Here is a 19,082-nt window from a genome sequence, read left to right as displayed (position 1 = left end):
ATGGTTGAGATATTGTTTCTACTTGCTTAAATTCTTTTAAGCCATAAAAACATTCTATTTTTAAATAAATGCAACCTGTATTACTGCTATTCCTTGGTTGGACAGGGGTTATTGGATCAAGCAATTCTAATGCTATTTTGTATTTTTCACAACAAAAGTATGCTTCACAAACACAAAATATAATTGATATTTTTTCATCGTTATTTTTTAACCAACTTAAAGTTTTTTTTTTTTCCCATTCCGATATAATTTTGTTGTTTTGGTTAAGAATTCGTAAACTCCTCCAATATATTGCATTCGATATTTGGTGATCAGGAATTTTTACCCGAATTCGTGTTAAATTTTTATTTTGTATTTGGATTTGTAAACTTAAAAAAATTTCATAAAATCTAACAACACTTGCTGGCCCAACAGCTTCAATCAGTTCTTGAGCAGGATCATAATCATTTAATCCCCGAAAAGTTTTTCCTTTGATGTTATAATCATTTTGGCCTTGTTTTTTTGTATAAAGTTTTAGTCTAACTTCACAAGCAACAGACAGAGCATACTTAAGATGATGGGAAGTTCTTACATCTAGGCATTTTTGACTTTTTAACTTATTTATTGCTTCAAATCCAGTAAAATAAACTTTACATAAATCAGAAATTAATGTCAAAAATAGTGATATTTTTCTGAAGACAATTTGTTTCATGTTAAACTTTTTGTTGTTAATATTCAGGTTATTTGTAGAAGAGAAAAAATTGAGTTTCAGTTTTTGTATTAAAACTAATTTAGTTTTTATAGAATCACATGTTCTAAATCTTTTTTTAACCAGATTACAATATTGTTTGTGAATTTTTTTATTTCCATAAACAAAACATGTTCGTTTCAACACATCGGCTAAGTGATAACCATTCTTTAAATCCACATCAGAGTCAAGATACTTGATCATTTCACTGACAGGTTGAATAAGTTCTGTTGACCATGGCTTGTTTGTGGTACCTTCTTGTCTTCCTAGTGGAAAAATGCAAGCAGAAGGCATCATTCCATCTAAAGAAATCCCTCTTTCAGAATAGCAATCAAAAAACCAATCAATTCCACTTTCATTGTAATAATCATTTAAAGATGGAATTGCAACACATGGAATCATGGTTTCCCCTAAATTTAAAATAATAAAATGAAAAATGACAGAAAACCATCTGAAATATTCCAGACTGTTGTTATCCACTTTCTTGTTGTCATCCAGCAAAATAATGTGCTCAAAATCAGAGTAAGGAGTTATTTCTTTTCGGGCAAGAGACCCCATTCCAGCTATGGTAAATTTACATGGAGGTTTTCCCATGATTTCTTTACACTTTTCAGCTATAAATTGCATGATAGAAGTGTATTGACTGGCTATATCATCTTGTATAGCACAAACTGTTTGTATTTTATCACACTCGAGTTTTTTTAATTCTGCTTCTGATATCTCATAAGAAACATGTTCTAGCTGTGACAATTTATTTTCAGTATTTTCTCTCAGTTTTTTAACTTTTTCAGCAACTTCTGCAGAAATATTTCTTAAATTGGCCAAAGGTTGATCTGCTTTTGATATTTTAAGCAAATGTGAGCAAAGATTATCCAGATCTTTCTTAATTGTTTCAACATTTGATGGATTTCTCACTATAGCTGAATTTAAAAGTGCACAACTTCTTATCAAGCTCAATTTATTAGGACTTTTCTCTTTATAAAGCAACCCCATTTTGTGAAGAATTTTTGCTGATTCTTGTGGTTTATTTTCCTTCCACTTTCCATCTTGTGTTTCTACACAAAGTTGTTTTAACTCAGCAGCAAGTTTATCTAATTCTGAATCAGACATGGTGGTTTTTAAAACAACAACTTGTGTTTCTATACAAAATTGATTAAACTTAGCATTAAACTTGTTTTTTTTTTCTATTAACATCATAGCTAACTGTCAACACAGAAAAATTGTAAAATGTTGTCTAATTTTTAAACTTCTGTTTCAAAATATTTTACTTAGGCTGATCACAATACCTTTTTTTATTTAATGTACGTAGGATTACAACACCTGTTGTTTACTTAACAAACAAGATTCGTTTACTTTTAATAGCGGAATATTACTCATTATCCTCTTATTATAATGGTGAATTAAATAATTAAATTGTATTTAACATATATAAAAATTAAGTATCAAAATAGGCAAGTAATGTTAACCAGGCAAAATACTTAAGATGTTTATTTTTCCAATAAAACAACTTTACATAATGATATAAAATGTGGATCACAAAGCTGCTATAAATAAATTTACACATAATTTGAGAATTACAGTTGGGGCACGGTTTTACTGAGTTTAAGGTTAAATTTTTAGAGAAAAAATACAAAACTTAAAAACTATAATAATGGTGCTAATTTATTTAAGTGAATACATTTTTTAAATCTAATTTTAAACCATAAATTAATTTATTTTAAATATAAGGTTCTAAATTAATTTTTGTATACAAAACTCATGAATGTTTAAAAACTTTCTTTTTTTTTCTTTTAGGCATCTAGTTTTTACTAACAAGATTTCGGGAAGGTTTAATGTTGGCACCAAACATTTCAGTACTTTTTGAAATATTTTAATTTGTTCAAGATTTAGTTAAAAGTTATAATAATTGATATTTTTTACATTATAATCATAAATTCTATGTTTTATACTTAATTAATTTAAACAAACATTTTAAATTATTATATTTTATTAGGAGACATGTTTTTTTAGATTAAACATTTACAAAAACAAAATATTTCAGGTAGTAGGTTATAATATTAGAAGGGAACACAGTTACTTGAATAAATATTTATAAATAATGATCTAACAATATGTTATTGTGATGTCATAGTCCTTTAACAAGCTCCACTTTTCCCTTTAGAAAGCCGAACATTTTCGATCCCAATTCCCAGAGCAGGGGAACTAGCTTGTAGTCTGTAATTCCCTTTATCTTTGTTAACAAACAATGGGTCGGCAATAATTGAACCAAGGTCGTTAGAGGTCATATTTTTCCATGTTTCAAACGAAGCGTTGACGGGCCAGAATTCATCTTGTTGTTCTTGCGATGTTGGATCGAAGTAGTAACAGTTTGTGTCCACTACAGGAACGGGGTTGGACCAAGCGTCATTTCTGCGCCACAATCTTGCCTCGAGGTCTTCAACAAAAATCACATTCTTGGTGAATTGGAGGGAGTGAGGTGGAAACTGTATGTGCAAAATAGGTTAGTGGTAAAAATAAGGGCAACATTTTAATAAACCTGATATTTTGAAACTTTTAAATATTGATTTTTGCCATTTTTTAAACATTTTTACCTCGCTTGGGTCAGAAGTGGAAGCAGATGCCCCATTACATGTCCCAAACACATAATCATCTGTGCTGTGGTCTATCATATTGTTTACAGCTTTGTTATTTAGTCCACAACTGAAGTTTATAACTGCTCCCATAAGTTTATACAACCAGTTCTTATATACTAAAAAATGATAAAAATGTTTTGTTTATAGAGATATCTTCGATGTGGGAAGGTCAAATGCGCAACCCAAACATAGAGTAACATCAGTTACTCCGACCCAGTCTCGAGTTACCTTCGGCAGTTTGGCATATTATATTGATTATAATTGCTTAATAATTAAACTGCTGATTAGATGTTGGCTTAGCAGAAATTTACACCAATTACTTAAGGGGACAGCATTGAAACAGTGGGTATCGAACCCAGGACCTCATGTAGTGTGAAAAGGGTTATGACCCCACTACACCACGCTGCAGGTAAAAAATTGTTTTTATAATTCTGATTTAAATTCATACTAAAAATAAAATGTTAAGAAACTTTGTATTTGTATTTAAGGTTACGCTTAGCACATTGAGGATAAACTATATATTTACTAAAGAGAGAGGACACGGATGAATCGCCGTAGACCCCAATTCCACCGTAGTTGAAACCGGTTCCATCATGGATGATATTGTTCGAGATCTTAGCATGAATATGGCACAAAGACAAGTTCTGAGAATACAATTTCAAGGTTTATATTTAAATTTTAAAATCTTTAAATAATAAAGATTGGTTGATAAAATGCACATTACAGGATTAGAAAATAAATAAAACTATTGTTTACGGTTCAAGGATAAACTATTTCAGACAAAAATTAGTTAAAAGTTATGACCATATTATGACAATTAAAATGCCAACCATAGGGTGGCTATTGACTAGTATAATTAAACTTTGTGTATAAAGTTTTTAATTTTTTTGTTTTTTAAAATTTTCTGTTTTTTAATTAAATTTTTTAGCTGGATACAAAATATATAATTTGAATTTTTTTTCTTACATCAGTGTTTCCACATTCCACCATGTTGGATGAAATATAAATTCCACCAAAGTCATTTAAAATTCCACGTCCGAAATTATAAATATGATTGTTTGAAATATCAAAAATATATTTATTTGGTTCAACAAAATCTTCAGTAAAAAGAAATTGCCACCCAACCTAAAGGTAAGTTGATTTTTAATTTTATAATTAGCATCATAAAGTTACTTTCTTTATATAAAATCCAATTTTATATTAATCTTACCAAGGCCTATATTGTATAAGTTTAAAATTGAATTAATTTCATGATATTAAACACATAAACATCTTGTTTTTAGCTTTTTAATATACCAATGATTACTTTTATAATTTATAAAATATTAAAATATAGACTTTGTTTAAAGGTCTTACTCGAATTCCAGCGTAAGGAACGTTTGAAATCTCGTTTCTTTTGACTCTGATATCATTCTGGCCTTTTACATGGATACAAGTTGGCTAAAAGTTAAAAATGGTAAAAGTTATTTAATTATAAACTTGTTAGAAGTATAAGATAATAACTCACAATAATAAACACATTAAAATTTTTTAATTTTGAAATAATATCTTAAATAGCAACCTGTAGCATAGATATTACACCACATCCTGATAAGGTGTTCCTAAGAACCTAGAATATACAAAATATTAAGTTCTGTTGTATTTTATAATCATGTTAACGTCATATTTAACCCTTTGTATTAAACTTACCTTGATGTTTGATGTTAGTGGAGTTTGGGTTGGATTGTAGTCGACAAAAATTCCCAAATTTCCAATATCTTGGAATGTGTTTCTTAAAAACTAAACAAATTAAAATTTAAACTTTTGCCTTTTTGTTGTAGGCCTGTATATATTCATACTAGGAAGGTTGACTTCACAGCTTCAACATAGAGTAACATCAGTTACTCTTACCCAGTCTTGAGTTGCCTTCAGCAGTTTGGGATATTATAATTGCTTTATAATTATGCTGCTAATTAAGTACTGGCTCACTAGGATTTTTTGTTATTTTTAGCGCCTTACTTAAGGGCGCTACAACATAAGAGCAGTGGGGATTGAATCCATGACGTCGTGTGTGGTGTAGCAAGTGTTCTGACCACTACACCACGTTGCCGGTTTATGGATTATAGTCCGATAATGAAGCTGCTGTGGTATATTTATATATTAGCTTATATTTACCCCTTAGTAACCCCCATTTACCCTTAGATTAGTTGATCTTCTGGTATGAATCGCAGTGTACCCAATATTGGAGAACTCACATCGTTCAACCCTAACATTATCACAGTTCTCAATGTCAATCACTGCAGGTCGGTTGTTAAACCCTGAGAAGTCGTTGTCATGGGAATAACGAAATCCAAGGTCGTGGAAATGAATGTTTTGAGCGTTCCTAACTAAAATGTAAAAGTTTATTTGTTGTTTAAAAATGTAAAGTTCTATAGGGTTTGGTAGTAATAAAGTTTTTTTGGGTGTTAAATTTAAATTGGAAAATAAATTGATTAAGTTAGGCGATGTTGTTTAAAATAAATTAACACACTTTACAAGTGGAATATTTGTAGGTTATTATGCAGTTTTTACTTTGGAAGAATGTTGGTGTTTGAGAAACGTAAACAGTCCCAGGTTTCCCATTGGGTGGAATCATGTAAAAAACTTTGGCATCTGGGTCGCAATAGAATTCACCAACTGTGTCCAATTCTGTGAATTTTTATGGGTAAATTAAATAAAGTTAATTATTAGTAGTTTATTTGTTACTGAAGTAGCCGTGGGTCAACGTTTTTAGTTGTCTGAGAACGTCACGAATATTAGGTTAATTAATAAACAAAATACAAGGTTGTTTGATCAATTTAAACTTCTTTTAAGTAAGCTTAGGTAAAACAATGGTTAAGGTGATTAACTTAGTTAAGTTAGCTCTTTAAATGTTGCCTTAAAACCGTTCAAGAAAAGTGAACCTGGCTGTTAAGTTGTATGGAAATAGTTAATAAGGGTTAAACAACGTTAAACTCCAACCTTCAAACACGTTTTCAACAATGTATCTGAACCCTGAAGGTCGAGGGTGTCGCCCGATCGGGTACCTTAAATTCTGTTGAAACAGAACAGTTTGGTTACATGGAAAAACCTCTCCTATTCTTCCTCTCTCTGCCACCCAGGCTTGGAACACCAGAATGCTGACGTCATGGAGTCGATGCCATGTCGATATGACGTCACCTTCTTTAAACTTAAACCCTAATTTGTTCTCAACTGGGCAGTTGTTCTATTAAAAAAAAATGAATTGCTTTTGTTAATTATGTTTTGTTTAAATTATTAGGGGTCACGTCTGGTTTATCTGCCTTTAAAATATTTATAAAATGGATCTTAGTAATTAATCACAAAATGATTTGGTTTGTTTTTAAAATTAACTTTTGCTTTTGCCTTATTGATTGCGCGATTCAATACCTGTCTAAATCCACCATCGCCTTCAATATCGCAGTCGGGAGTGGGCGCTAGCAAGTCTTTCATGACTAAATAATCTCCTTCTCCGCTTAAATTGTTACCAGTCCATCTCTTAAGGTTCGGTTTTCTTAAAGACAATGAGAAGGTTAAAGATTCTATAAACTTTGTTTGTATGACGTCATTAAAGCTTGAGTGACGTAGGTAATTAACATCTCTTCAGGTTCGGTTTTATAGAACAAACAACAAAAGAATGTTTAAAGATTGTACGACCTTTGTCTTTGTGACGTCATTAAAGTTTTCGTGACGTAGTTAAATGAAGGATGCTGGGTCGCATAATCAACATAAACCCGACATAGTATTGTCTTTAAGACGTCATAACTTATAAGTTAGATTTCCTTTATTGATAAGCTGTGACGTAACTTGTAACCCCATGACGTCATCTTACCTTGCTCTAAACAAACGCTTTGTGCCGAGAAAGGCATGCTGAGAGCATCCATCCGTGAAGTCAGCCTTAAAGATCACGTGACCTCCTTTGACGTCATGTTCGGTGAAGTGTGACTCGGGAATGGTTTGACCTCCGATGATTAGAGGTCGTTCTGTGTCCAGGGGATAAGCCACGATCCACAAATCATTATCCTAACAAAAATCGATTATGACGTCATATTCTGATTCTACTTTTGGCGCTTAAAATAAATGATGTCACTCTCACCCTGTCGTCGAGGATGTAGCGATCGTACATGACGTAGGTTCCGCTTCTTACGAATAACACGGCCCTACCTGGTTGGGAGGACCTGAAGTTTCGGATCTTCTGGATCGCGACCGGTAAAGTCCGAACGGGACCACTACCTCCGCTGTATACATCATTGAGTCCTTAAAAAAATATTTTTTTAAGTTTTTTTTCGTTGTGAAACATTTTTTAAAAACGTTTTGTGATTTAAAGGCCTTTAATTGAGCAATTTGGGCTTTTCTTAAGTAAATTAGGATATTATTTTAAAGTATATGCCAGAAATGGTGTTTTAAATCTTGTTAAATATTATGCTTTAAAAAATTAACAATATTTATGCTTTAAAATTTGAAAAGTTATTTACTTTTACGCTTTATTTACCTTTTAACTAAGTGTAGGACATAAACTCACCGTTCCATGAATCGTTTCCCATTCTTGCGTCCACAAAAAACTGTAAATGAGTTGCATAACGATTGCCCGTTGTGGTTACATCAGGTGGATTAAAACGGCAAATCTTGCCTAAAACTACCTAGAATATTAAATTCATGTTATATGCTTTAACTAATTTAATTTATGTGCTGTTGGTAATCAGACTTACCGAAATTGTAGCTAAAAATACTACTAAGATGCGTGTATAGTTAACCATTACTTTAGTTAGTTATTGAAGATCCTAGCCTCTGTTTCGAATACACTAGCTATAGTAAGACCTGCAAAGCTCGTTAACCTATTAAGTTACAAAATATATCACCTTATAGGTTGCAGTGAGTTTATATATATCAGCATTAAGATATTAAATATATTCCATTCAATCTGAATCATTCGGATTTCCGTTCTTTTAAAATACAATCATCTTATATTAGGAACTATGTTTCTTAAAACTGTTGATCTGTTTCGTTTATTGATTGTTATAAAATGTTGTTAGTTATAGTTTATACTCGAATTAAAATACGAACAAAAATAAAATATGTACTTTTGCCCAATGAAAATATGTAAAATCTTTTATATTTTAAGGTCTTAAAATTAATGATGACATAAAGTAATTATTTTTGATGATTATTTATTAATTTTAGATAAAAACTTTTTTTTGTAATATTTAAACATGACTCTACGTAGAGGATAACTTTAACTAATAACACAAAAAATAATTGGCAACATCTTAAAGTCATTAAAGCGTTCAATCACGTGTGAATGGGGGAACCACCTGCAAATTTAGAACTTTATTTAAAAACTTTAGCCGTATTTTTAATTCAATTCAAATAAGATTTTTAATTTATTTGCAGAAGTTTCAACAAAATGTTAAGAATAAATCCGATTTCTAATCTTCGTATTCTTGCTGGAGTTAAGCCTTCTTTCCTCAGGGTTTCCGCACAAAAATCAAGCAGTGTTTCCACTAAAGAAAATGTTCGGATCGGCTGCTCTTCCGGTTTCTGGGGTGACACATCGACATCTAGTGGCCAGTTGGTACGAAAAGGAAACATTGATTTTCTTGTCTCCGATTACTTGTCCGAGATCACAATGTCATTGCTTACTGGTGCGAAACGAAAGAACCCCGAAATGGGGTATGCCCCTGATTTTGTTGGGTCAGCAATTGGCCCCTTAATTATGGAAATCAAACAAAAGGGGGTGAGGGTTATAAGTAATGCAGGGGGCACAAACCCACGTGGGTGTGCCGATGCACTCATGCGTGAAGCTGAAAAGGTCGGTGAAAAACTTGACATTGCCGTCGTCCTCGGTGACGATATGATGTCACAATTAAAACATCTTTACAAGAACGACAACATTAGAGATATCGGGAACGGAGCTAAGTTGCCCAAATCAGTGATGAGCATGAATGCTTACTTCGGAGCCATGCCAATCAAAAGAGCTCTTGACGCCGGAGCAGAGGTTGTGATTACAGGCCGATGTGTTGACAGCGCAGTGGTGTTAGCTCCGTTGATGCATACTTTTAACTGGGGAGCCCATGAGTACGATAAGTAAGTTGCATTTATTTTTTATTTTGGTTAAAAAATTTGTTTTTACTATTTGATTTTAAATATTTTTATTTAATGGTTGGCTACATTAGGCTAACTGTATTAAAATTTTGTTTGTTTTGTAATAATTCCTTCTACCACTATTACATTTAGGTTTTTGTCTTCTTTTAAAAATTATCAATTTGTTTAAGTTTAAATGTGTTTCGATATATATATGTGTATATTTTTTTTTTGTATATATCTTTATCCTCGATGTGGGAAAGTCGAATGCGCGACTTAAACATAGAGTTACATCAGTTACTCTGACCCAGTCTCGAGTTGCCTGTGGTAGTTTGGGATATTATAGATTATAACTGCCCGATAATTATACAGCTGATTAAGTGCTGGCTTAGCAGGAGTTCATACCGTTTATAGCCCCTTACTCAAGGGTGCTACAGCATGAGATCGGTGGGGATTGAACTCATGACCTCATGTGTGGTGTAGCAAGTGTTCCTACCTCTACACTACGCTGCCGGTTAAATATTCTTATTTTAAAGCTACTATATACAAAATTTGTTGAAAATATTATGTTTTCCCACTATTAAATAGCTATAGGAATTAAGTTTGGAACATAAGTGTCTTTGCAAACACATTTTAAAGTGCTGACAATTTATTATGTTTATTTTAATTACAAAAAATCAAATATTTAGGCTTGCAAGTGGAAGTCTCGCAGGACATTTATTGGAATGTGGAGCCCAATCGACCGGTGGAATATCCACAGATTGGGAAACTGTTCCAGAGTGGGAAAATATCGGGTTCCCGATCGCTGAATGTTATGAGGATGGGAAATTTATCATCACAAAACCAGATAATACAGGAGGTAGTTATTACATTGTTTAATTATATATTTATATATATATTTGACTTCACATTTTTATTGGGCACATTTGGGATCTTATATATTTATGCCAGCAACCGGAATTAAATCATAACCTAAGATCCATTTATTTAAAGTTTAGTGAAATAATTAATTGTTACGCAGATAAACATTAGATTGAAATCTTGAAACCAAAACCTGATCTCAAATTAGACCTATTAAAAATTATATGAAAATGTCAGTGATAGCATTTTATTTAATTTCTGTTTATCTCAACAGGAATGGTGACAATCCCAACAGTTTCTGAACAACTTGTGTATGAGATAGGAGACCCATGCAATTACAGTCTTCCTGATGTTAACTGTGATTTCTCCAATGTTACGATGAAACAAGAATGTGAAGACCGAGTTTTAGTGACTGGTGCTAGGGGAAAACCCCCAACTAATACCTTTAAGATATGTGCAACATACTTGGATGGATTTAGAGCAACAGTGGTGGCAAGTCTTGGTGGAAAAAGAGCAATTGCAAAAGGTAGGTTTTGTTTTAAAATTCTAGTATTGACTTACTGGTATGAAATAAATATATATATTTATAAAAAAAAACTTAAGTCACATTCCTATATTTATATTATATAATTTTTGAAAACAAGTACCCTTTCTATGCATTATGTTTTATAAAATTGCTACTGAAATGTTTTATTCTGAAAACAAACTGATACCCCATCCCACCATTGGCATTTCAACTGTTTTTAAATATTTGCAACTCTTATATCTGCCTGTGACAATTTACTTAGCAACAGTTGTTACTCTATGTTTAAGTCGCTCATTTGACTTTCCCACATCGAGGATAAAGATATATACAAAAAAAAATATATATATATATATAACATCCATCAAGTTTTCATATATATAGATAATGACAATATTTTTGTATAGGTCATCGAACAATGAACAGCATTATTAAAAGAGTTCAAGGAATATTCAAAGATCAGGGCCTTCCCAATTTCCGAAGGGTTTATATCCACGCTATAGGGGAGGAAAAATTGTACGGCAACGCTGCACGAAAATATAACCATGGCGATGGCCCGAGAGAGACAATGATGTGGTGTGCAGTGGAGCATAACGATAAGAAAGCGCTAGAAATATTTGCGAGAGAAATTGCCCCAGCTGGAACTGGTGAGTTGAAGGTTTTGAATTTTTTAACAAATTTGTTGAAGCCAGGATTTTATTTGTCGTAATATTATTGCAACCTATAGTTACCTGCAATAATTTACCCGCACACCACAAACAGTAATTGTATTTATTTTATAAACCTTTAAATTGCACATACACATATATTGTCAACTAAGTTTTATTATATAAAGATAAAAAAATGTTTTTGTTTTAGGAATGGCCCCTGGTTTATGTGGTATTGTTGGGGGCAGACCCAAACCCAGCCCCGTTTTAAAATTATTTTCTTTTTATCACCCCAAATCTGAAGTCCCTGCGACCTTTGAACTTAACAAGGGTCAACCAATCACAGTAGAGCATGAAAAATATTTCCAATCCCCGAGTGAGGATAAAGAAATTAAAGAGGATAAAGTTGAAAATGTGGAGTCAGGTAATTGTACATTTATCCTCGAAGATCTTGCCTTCGCCCGCAGTGGGGATAAAGGTAATGATGCAAATATCGGGGTCATAGCCCGCCACCCTTCCTATCTACCTTACCTTCGCAAACATCTTACATCAGATGTGGTTTACCAATACTTCCAACACTTATTTGAAGATGGGGACTCCCCTGTAGTGAGATACGAGCTCCCTGGGGTCAACGGGTTTAATTTTGTCATGAAGAATTGTCTAGGGGGAGGCGGGGTGGCCTCCCTTAGGTTTGACCCGCAAGGTAAATCGTTTGCCCAAATGTTGTTGGACATTGAGTTGAAATACCTCCCCGATATTCTTGTAAAAAATTAATTTCACAAACTTTATTTAAAAGTGCAATTAATTATTTATTTTGATCACAGGTAATTATTCAACCTTTTTATTATTTTCTACAATTTTTATTTTTCTCCTTCTAGTTTCTAATTTAAAATAAGAAGCTTAATCAATTTACAATGTATTTTGAAGTCAGGTTAACTTAAGTTAGAAAATGTCGAAGTTTTGGGAAAATATTTTATTAAAGTTTTACAAAAACAAATCGTTAAAATATTCATCAAATTCATCCTCCCTCGATTTCTCGTCCTCAACTTTAACCGGTTGGCTCCAAATATCTTGTTGTTTATCCTCGACTTGATCGTCAGGCTTCGTTGAACTTTCAGGTGTTTCATTGGTCGGTTCCGGTTGAATAGTTTTCTTATTCTTACCGGCTCGTTTCTTTTTTATTTCTTTCTTTTTATGGCAATAGTTAAGTTTATACGAACATTCGGCGCAAAGTCGGACTTTTACAAGCGCGTTTTTTCGCTCTTTATCCTCAATATATGCAAAATTTACTTCCCAGCTCCTTAAACCTTCGCGGTCCTTACATTTCTTGTTAGCGCAAATAAATTGTCCTTTCCCCGATATAACTTCCTTCTCAATTCTCCATCTAAGAGCAATTTTGTTTGATTTATATTGGCTAAGGTCACAGACTGTATATTCTTTATATAATTTGTCCCAATATTTTTTAGCAAGTTTTTTTCCCCATGTCGATGTTTTTGAATCATCATCCCACAGAAATTGATGATTCTCACGAATTACGTCATGATCAGTTCGATCACGTGACTTATCACGAATAAAATCTTCTTTTTTACCCCCGTACAGCAACAAATAATCATTCACCAATTTCTGGTGCCGAGAGTAAGCATCCATTGCAAGTAACCCATGATACCTCATCCTTTTTCCCTCTTCCACATCTTGAAGATCACTTGCACTTCGTTTGGAGGGAACAACCGCACTTTTCCCACTTTTTCCGCCGCGTAAAACACCCAGAGTGCCCAGGTCGGGTTTTCTATAAAGTTCTAAATCCTTTTGTTTTTCTTTCTTCTTTAAAACAACTTCTGCTTCGCTGTTGTAATCACTGAACTCCGAGCCATAGTTTTCCAATATCTCAAAGTTATGATTACCCGACATTTTAGACTAATAAGTTTCTAAAACAAGCAATTATAAATGGATAACGTGCTTATATTGATTTGTTTACGTTTTAATTTACAACTAAACGTAACTAATCAGCTGTTTACCTTTAACCTGTGTGCGCTAAAGCGCCAACGCCCGGCAGCAATTTATTTTACTTTAGCGAGTCTCAAAAAAAAGAAAAAATTACTTTAACGTTGAATTGTTTGGTATATACATTCATATTTGCTTAACCTAGACTAAAAGTTTTATAGTTTTACTAGTTGGTTAAGTTTTTGTATTAATATCTGTTTATTAATTAGTCTTTTTTCATAAAATTAACAGAATCTTCACGAAATAGATGTGTATTATACGGCAGTTATAACTGTGTGCTCACAAATTCACAAAACATAAAGAAACCTGAGACTAGAGTTAATAAAAATGAAACATAAATAATATTTTCTAATTCCAAAAATTTAGGATAAAAAATATTTTTGCGCGGCTTCATCATTTTTATCAAAACTAGAGTTGCTGGAATCTGTGAAGTGATCTTTATCGTCGTTATTATTGTGTTGTGTGACGTCATAATTGGTTCTGTCCAAACAATTAATGTCGTCATATTGTTGTTCGCCTCTGATTTGTTTTTTGAATTTCATTCTGCGATTTTGAAACCAAGTTTTTACCTAAAATTAAAATTTTTTTTTTATAAAATATATCTTTTTTACTAGTTAAACTTCTAGGTTTGATTCCAACTGCTCACATGTTACCCCCTTTTTTATGACTTAGTCGTGGGTTCAATCCCCACTGATCTCATGCTGTAGCGCCTTGAGTAAGGCGCTATATATGGTATGAACTACTGCTAAGCCAGCACTTAATCAGCAGCATAATTATCGGGCAATTATAATCTATAATATCCCAAACTGTTAAAGGCAACTCGAGACTAGGTCGGAGTAACGGATGTTACTCTATGTTTAGGGCGCGCATTCGACTTTCCCACATCGAGGATAAAGATATATACAAAAAAAATAATATGCATATATTTGTAGTTTGCCAAAATTTACCTGGGTTTCTGTTAAGCTAAGTTCAAGGGCAAGTTCAACTCGTTCCGGAGATGATAAATATTTCTGGGACCCGAATCTTCGCTCCAAACCGGATAACTGAAGATCAGTGAATACAGTTCTTGCTTTTCTGCGTCTACAGTACCTCATTGAAACAATGTCAGGACGGAACATTGAACTGTTCATTTGAAGTCGGACTAGAAACAAAATGGAGGATTTTTAAACAAAACGATATTTTTTTTTTAATTATGACGTGGATAGGCTAAAATTTGACATTTCTATTTTTATTAAATGAACATATGCTAATTTATTTTAAATATAATAATATAAGGTATTAGTGAAGGCAAAAATAATTGTAAAAATTGATTGGTCTTATTAACAACAAAAATATTCTAATTTTGTAACTGTTTATAGATTATATTTCAATGTCAATTAACTAAAAAATGGTAATTAGTTGTAGCTAGTTAAATCTGCCCATGCAGAATGAACAGCGATTTAACTTCATTATAATTAACAGTCGATCTATAATTCCTAATAACTTGGTTAAATTATGGTTAAAAATATCTGTAATTTTAAATTGTGACTTTAGTTCATTACCTAGAAGTTAAAATTTGGTTTTTTTGGGTATTGATAAAAGTTAATAAAAAGATATACAATAAATATTATATTGATGCGACAGAAAAAACAGACAAAGTTAATTTAATGATTTAAAACATCCCATAAATAATAATGTTTACTTAAAGATTTTATGTTATGACATGGTCACTTAACCAAGTTTGTTTATGTGTTTTACATTGCTTTAGTTTTTGATTATTAGTCGAAGACAGTTTTTAGTTTTAGAAAAATATAAAAAAAAACATTTTTTGTATAAAATGTTATTAAAAAAACTTCGAATATTTTTTCACACCGCTTAACCACGTGATTACACGCTTAAATGAACACAGTTACATCCTCTATAATACACAGAAACGGCTGACTCTTAAATTTATGGACAAAACGTTTCCCCAAGGATTTAATCTTTTTATTATTCGACATCGCTAATGTTCTTAAAACGCGATTAAATCATTTTGTCGTTGTGACGTCATAATATGTAGAATAATGCCGACGCGAGGGTTTATTATCCGATTTTGTTTATTAGTTGGTATTTAAATATTTAGTTAATAACAATAATTAAATTTGTTATTTGAATATAATCGGTCTTAAGTTCGGTTCCTAATACTTAAAGCGTTGTAACATCGTTTATGATAATTTTAAATTAATTTTTTGGCGTTTTAACATGAGGTCAATAATATTTTAAACTTGTACAACTTGGGACTGGGTTGGGGTAATATCATGAGGTCAATAATATTTTAAACTTGTACAACTTAAGACTGGGTTGGGGTAATATTATGGGGTTAATAATATCTTAAACTTTAACAACTTGAGACTGGGTTGGGGTAATATCATGAGGTCAATAATATTTTAAACATGTACAACTTGAGACTGGGTTGGGGTAATATCATGAGGTCAATAATATCTTAAACTTGTACAACTTGGGACTGGGTTGGGGTAATATCATGAGGTCAATAATATTTTAAACTTGTACAACTTGAGACTGGGTTGGGGTAATATCATGAGGTCAATAATATCTTAAACTTGTACAACTTGAGACTGGGTTGGGGTAATATCATGAGGTCAATAATATCTTAAACTTGTACAACTTGAGACTGGGTTGGGGTAATATCATGAGGTCAATAATATCTTAAACTTGTACCACTTGGGACTGGGTTGGGGTAATATCATGAGGTCAATAATATTTTAAACTTGTACAACTTGAGACTGGGTTGGGGTAATATCATGAGGTCAATAATATTTTAAACTTGTACAACTTGAGACTGGGTTGGGGTAATATCATGAGGTCAATAATATTTTAAACTTGTACAACTTGAGACTGGGTTGGGGTAATATCATGAGGTCAATAATATTTTAAACTTGTACAACTTGAGACTGGGTTGGGGTAATATCATGAGGTCAATAATATTTTAAACTTGTACAACTTGAGACTGGGTTGGGGTAATATCATGAGGTCAATAATCTTTTAAACTTGTACAACTTGGGACTGGTTTGGGGTAATATCATGAGGTCAATAATATTTTAAACTTGTACAACTTGGGACTGGGAGATTTTAGCCTTTTATCACATGAGATTTACCCTTTTTTGATAAATTTAACTCATTTATGCCGAATTTATTTATTTTAATTTAAAACGGGTGAAAGGTTGGCATTGATTCTTGCACCTGCAAGCAAAGCAAACGTAACATCTGCACTAAATGTGTCAAATATTTCACCTGCTCTTATGAGGTTTAAAAGATAAAAACGTGAATTTAGGCAATCAAGCAACTGTTCGAATTAAAAATAAAATAAATTGCCTTACCTGCTGGATTATTGCACAATTGGGCTTGTGACGTCATAGGAAGGTTAAGGATTTTCCCGTCGTGCTGATACGTCACTTCTGGTGACGTCATATCGGCGTTAAACCGCGACGACGTCATTGGCGTTACTTGGAGGCTTTGTTGCGTCATCAAAAACTCGGCGAATGACGTAGGCTTGGTCACGTGGCTGGGTTTTATTATTGCCGCGGCTTGAGCGTAGGCTATCGCGGCTGCGGCAAACGCGTAAGCCTTTTGTGACGTCATAATCGAAGTTGGGGAGGAGTAGCGAGACTCCAAGTCTTCGTTTCGACTTGAATCCAACGATGACGTAGTTGATATCGTTGTGACGTCAGAATGGCGGCGATTGTTTGCCTCACAATAAGTTGGCTAAAAATTCAAATTATTAAAATTTAAATAAATAATTAAATTTTAACTTATTAAAGTAATTAATTAATTAAATGAGTAAGTTTAACAAATCTTTCTAATTACTTGTTTTAAAATGTCTTCGATCCTGAAAGATGTTGTCGTTGGTGAACCCATTTTTAATTAAAAAGTTTTAAATTATTTCTAAAATAAAGGTTTTTTATTTATTTTGGTTTTTCGCGCATTGATAAAAGTAAATAATAAATACGATATACAATTAATATTACAACAATGCGACGGGAAAAAATGACAAAATCAATTTAATGATTTAAAACATGCCAAAAGTTTTTACAAATTGGAGAATAAAATTATATTTTTTATTAAATTTGTAAGATATTTAAAATTTAATAAAACTCGGTTTCTGACTAATTTTTTTTTATACAAAAGTATCTTTAAAGCAAGTTAATTTTAAAAATTTAATTTTTTGACATTTTAGCTAATTATCTAATTAAAAACTAAAACTTAATTAAAATTAATTTAATTTCTTGAAACCTTTCGTAAATTATCTAATTACTGAACACGTCCATTAATTTTCTTCTTGCAGTAATAAAACTTTAAAATTTGCTTTTTTATGTAATTTCTGATCGCGCTTAACTTGAAAATGATTTAAATTATTTTTTAACGCTCAATTTATAGAATCTCGAATATACAGAACAGTGAAGTATTATTACGTCATAATCAACTAATTAAGCCATAAGCTTAGGATGATCTTTCAGCCTTTTTTGCGTACTGGCGATTTCAATTACAATGCTTCAATGATTTCGATTATTAGGTAACAATGGCCAAAATTCTAATTAAGTCATTTTACTGAATGTAAATTGCGTGGGATCATTAGAAAAAAAATATTGATTTTTATGAAAAAAAATGTTTATTTAGGAATTATTTTTATGCATTATTTTCTTTTTCAATTTTTTAATTTGGTCTGTTAATTATTTTTGAATAACTCAACTTAATACTTAGTTAATTTAAATATGCTGTTATGTGTAAAATTAACTTTAATTTTCATTTTCAAAAAAATTTTTTTTTTTCTTTTGATTTTATTAAAATGATTTTTTTACATTTTACTATGCCTTTGAATTTTTTAAGTACTTTATATATATATATATATAAATTGTATATGTTTTTATTTTCAATGTGAAAAGGTCGAATGCGCGACCTAAACATAGGGTAACTTAAATTGCCCTGATCCAATCTCGAGTTGTCTTTAAAAGTTTGGGATATTATGGATTATAGTAGCCGAATAATTAGGCTTTTGGGTCAACAAAAATTTACACCATTTATAGTTTCTTACTTAAGGGCGCTACAGCATGAGAGTAGTGGGGATCGAACTCAGAACCTCATGTTGTGAAGGAAGTGTTCTGACCACTACACCATGCTGATATTAGCAAAAATGGTGTAATCTATAAGAAACCATGTATTCTAACTTATAATGGTTTAATATAAATGTATTGTAAATATTTTACATTGTTTTGTTTTTTATAAGCTGTAAATATTTAATTTATAAGCTACTGTTGTTTGTAAATTGAGGATAAACGAACTTTTAAAATGACGTCATAAAAAACAGCTGATATCTAAAAATATAAAAACGAGTGAGGAGAAAATGGTTGTTGGGATATATTTGTATCTTGTGTGTTTTTAGTGACGTTGTTGGGAGGGTTAGGTTTTTAAAGTTAATTTAAGCATAAAATGCTTCATAATGGATATTTTTGTGCTGTTTTTAAGGCTTAGTTAGTCTAAAAATTTGGTTTTCTTTGTCATAATTCGGGTTTTACTCAGCAGTACGGTTACAGCTTTGGTATATTAGCTATCTATCGTAA

The 19,082-nt window shown here is 31.9% G+C and overlaps 3 protein-coding genes and 1 long non-coding RNA gene across 4 annotated transcripts; 2 read left to right on the top strand and 2 right to left on the bottom strand.

Annotated features, from left to right (window-relative positions):
* The first annotated feature begins 1,876 nt into the window (after positions 1 to 1,876).
* LOC145745318 (uncharacterized) lies at positions 1,877 to 6,089 on the top strand. The gene is made up of 6 exons (XR_014281254.1): positions 1,877 to 3,227; positions 3,849 to 4,023; positions 4,332 to 4,491; positions 4,710 to 4,816; positions 5,542 to 5,733; positions 5,892 to 6,089. It is a non-coding gene; the product is annotated as an uncharacterized LOC145745318 (long non-coding RNA).
* On the bottom strand, positions 2,697 to 8,210 carry LOC145745317 (uncharacterized). Its single transcript, XM_082563356.1, has 15 exons — positions 8,085 to 8,210; positions 7,898 to 8,015; positions 7,472 to 7,632; positions 7,208 to 7,398; positions 6,766 to 6,889; positions 6,340 to 6,583; positions 5,911 to 6,027; positions 5,536 to 5,726; positions 5,050 to 5,139; positions 4,922 to 4,969; positions 4,717 to 4,800; positions 4,327 to 4,485; positions 3,887 to 4,004; positions 3,319 to 3,476; positions 2,697 to 3,210 (listed from the first exon to the last, which is right to left on the bottom strand). Exons 1-15 carry the CDS (start codon positions 8,130 to 8,132, stop codon positions 2,863 to 2,865), a joined length of 2,199 nt encoding a protein of 732 aa, XP_082419482.1. The 5' UTR covers positions 8,133 to 8,210; the 3' UTR covers positions 2,697 to 2,862.
* A 569-nt stretch (positions 8,211 to 8,779) lies between these two features.
* Positions 8,780 to 12,336, top strand: LOC145744965 (uncharacterized). The gene is made up of 5 exons (XM_082562946.1): positions 8,780 to 9,459; positions 10,146 to 10,315; positions 10,592 to 10,843; positions 11,248 to 11,487; positions 11,699 to 12,336. The coding sequence occupies exons 1-5, from the start codon at positions 8,780 to 8,782 to the stop codon at positions 12,259 to 12,261; spliced, it is 1,905 nt and encodes a 634-aa protein (XP_082419072.1). The 3' UTR covers positions 12,262 to 12,336.
* Positions 12,337 to 12,471: 135 nt separating this feature from the next.
* Positions 12,472 to 13,454, bottom strand: LOC145745503 (protein FRA10AC1-like). The gene has a single exon (XM_082563600.1). It carries the CDS (start codon positions 13,393 to 13,395, stop codon positions 12,472 to 12,474), a length of 924 nt encoding a protein of 307 aa, XP_082419726.1. The 5' UTR covers positions 13,396 to 13,454.
* Between the last annotated feature and the right edge of the window lie 5,628 nt (positions 13,455 to 19,082).

Source organism: Corella eumyota, chromosome 3 (genome assembly GCF_963082875.1).
Source record: "Corella eumyota chromosome 3, kaCorEumy4.1, whole genome shotgun sequence".
NCBI classification, from domain to species: Eukaryota; Metazoa; Chordata; class Ascidiacea; order Phlebobranchia; family Corellidae; genus Corella; species Corella eumyota.
This window is presented reverse-complemented; position numbering and strand designations above follow the sequence as displayed.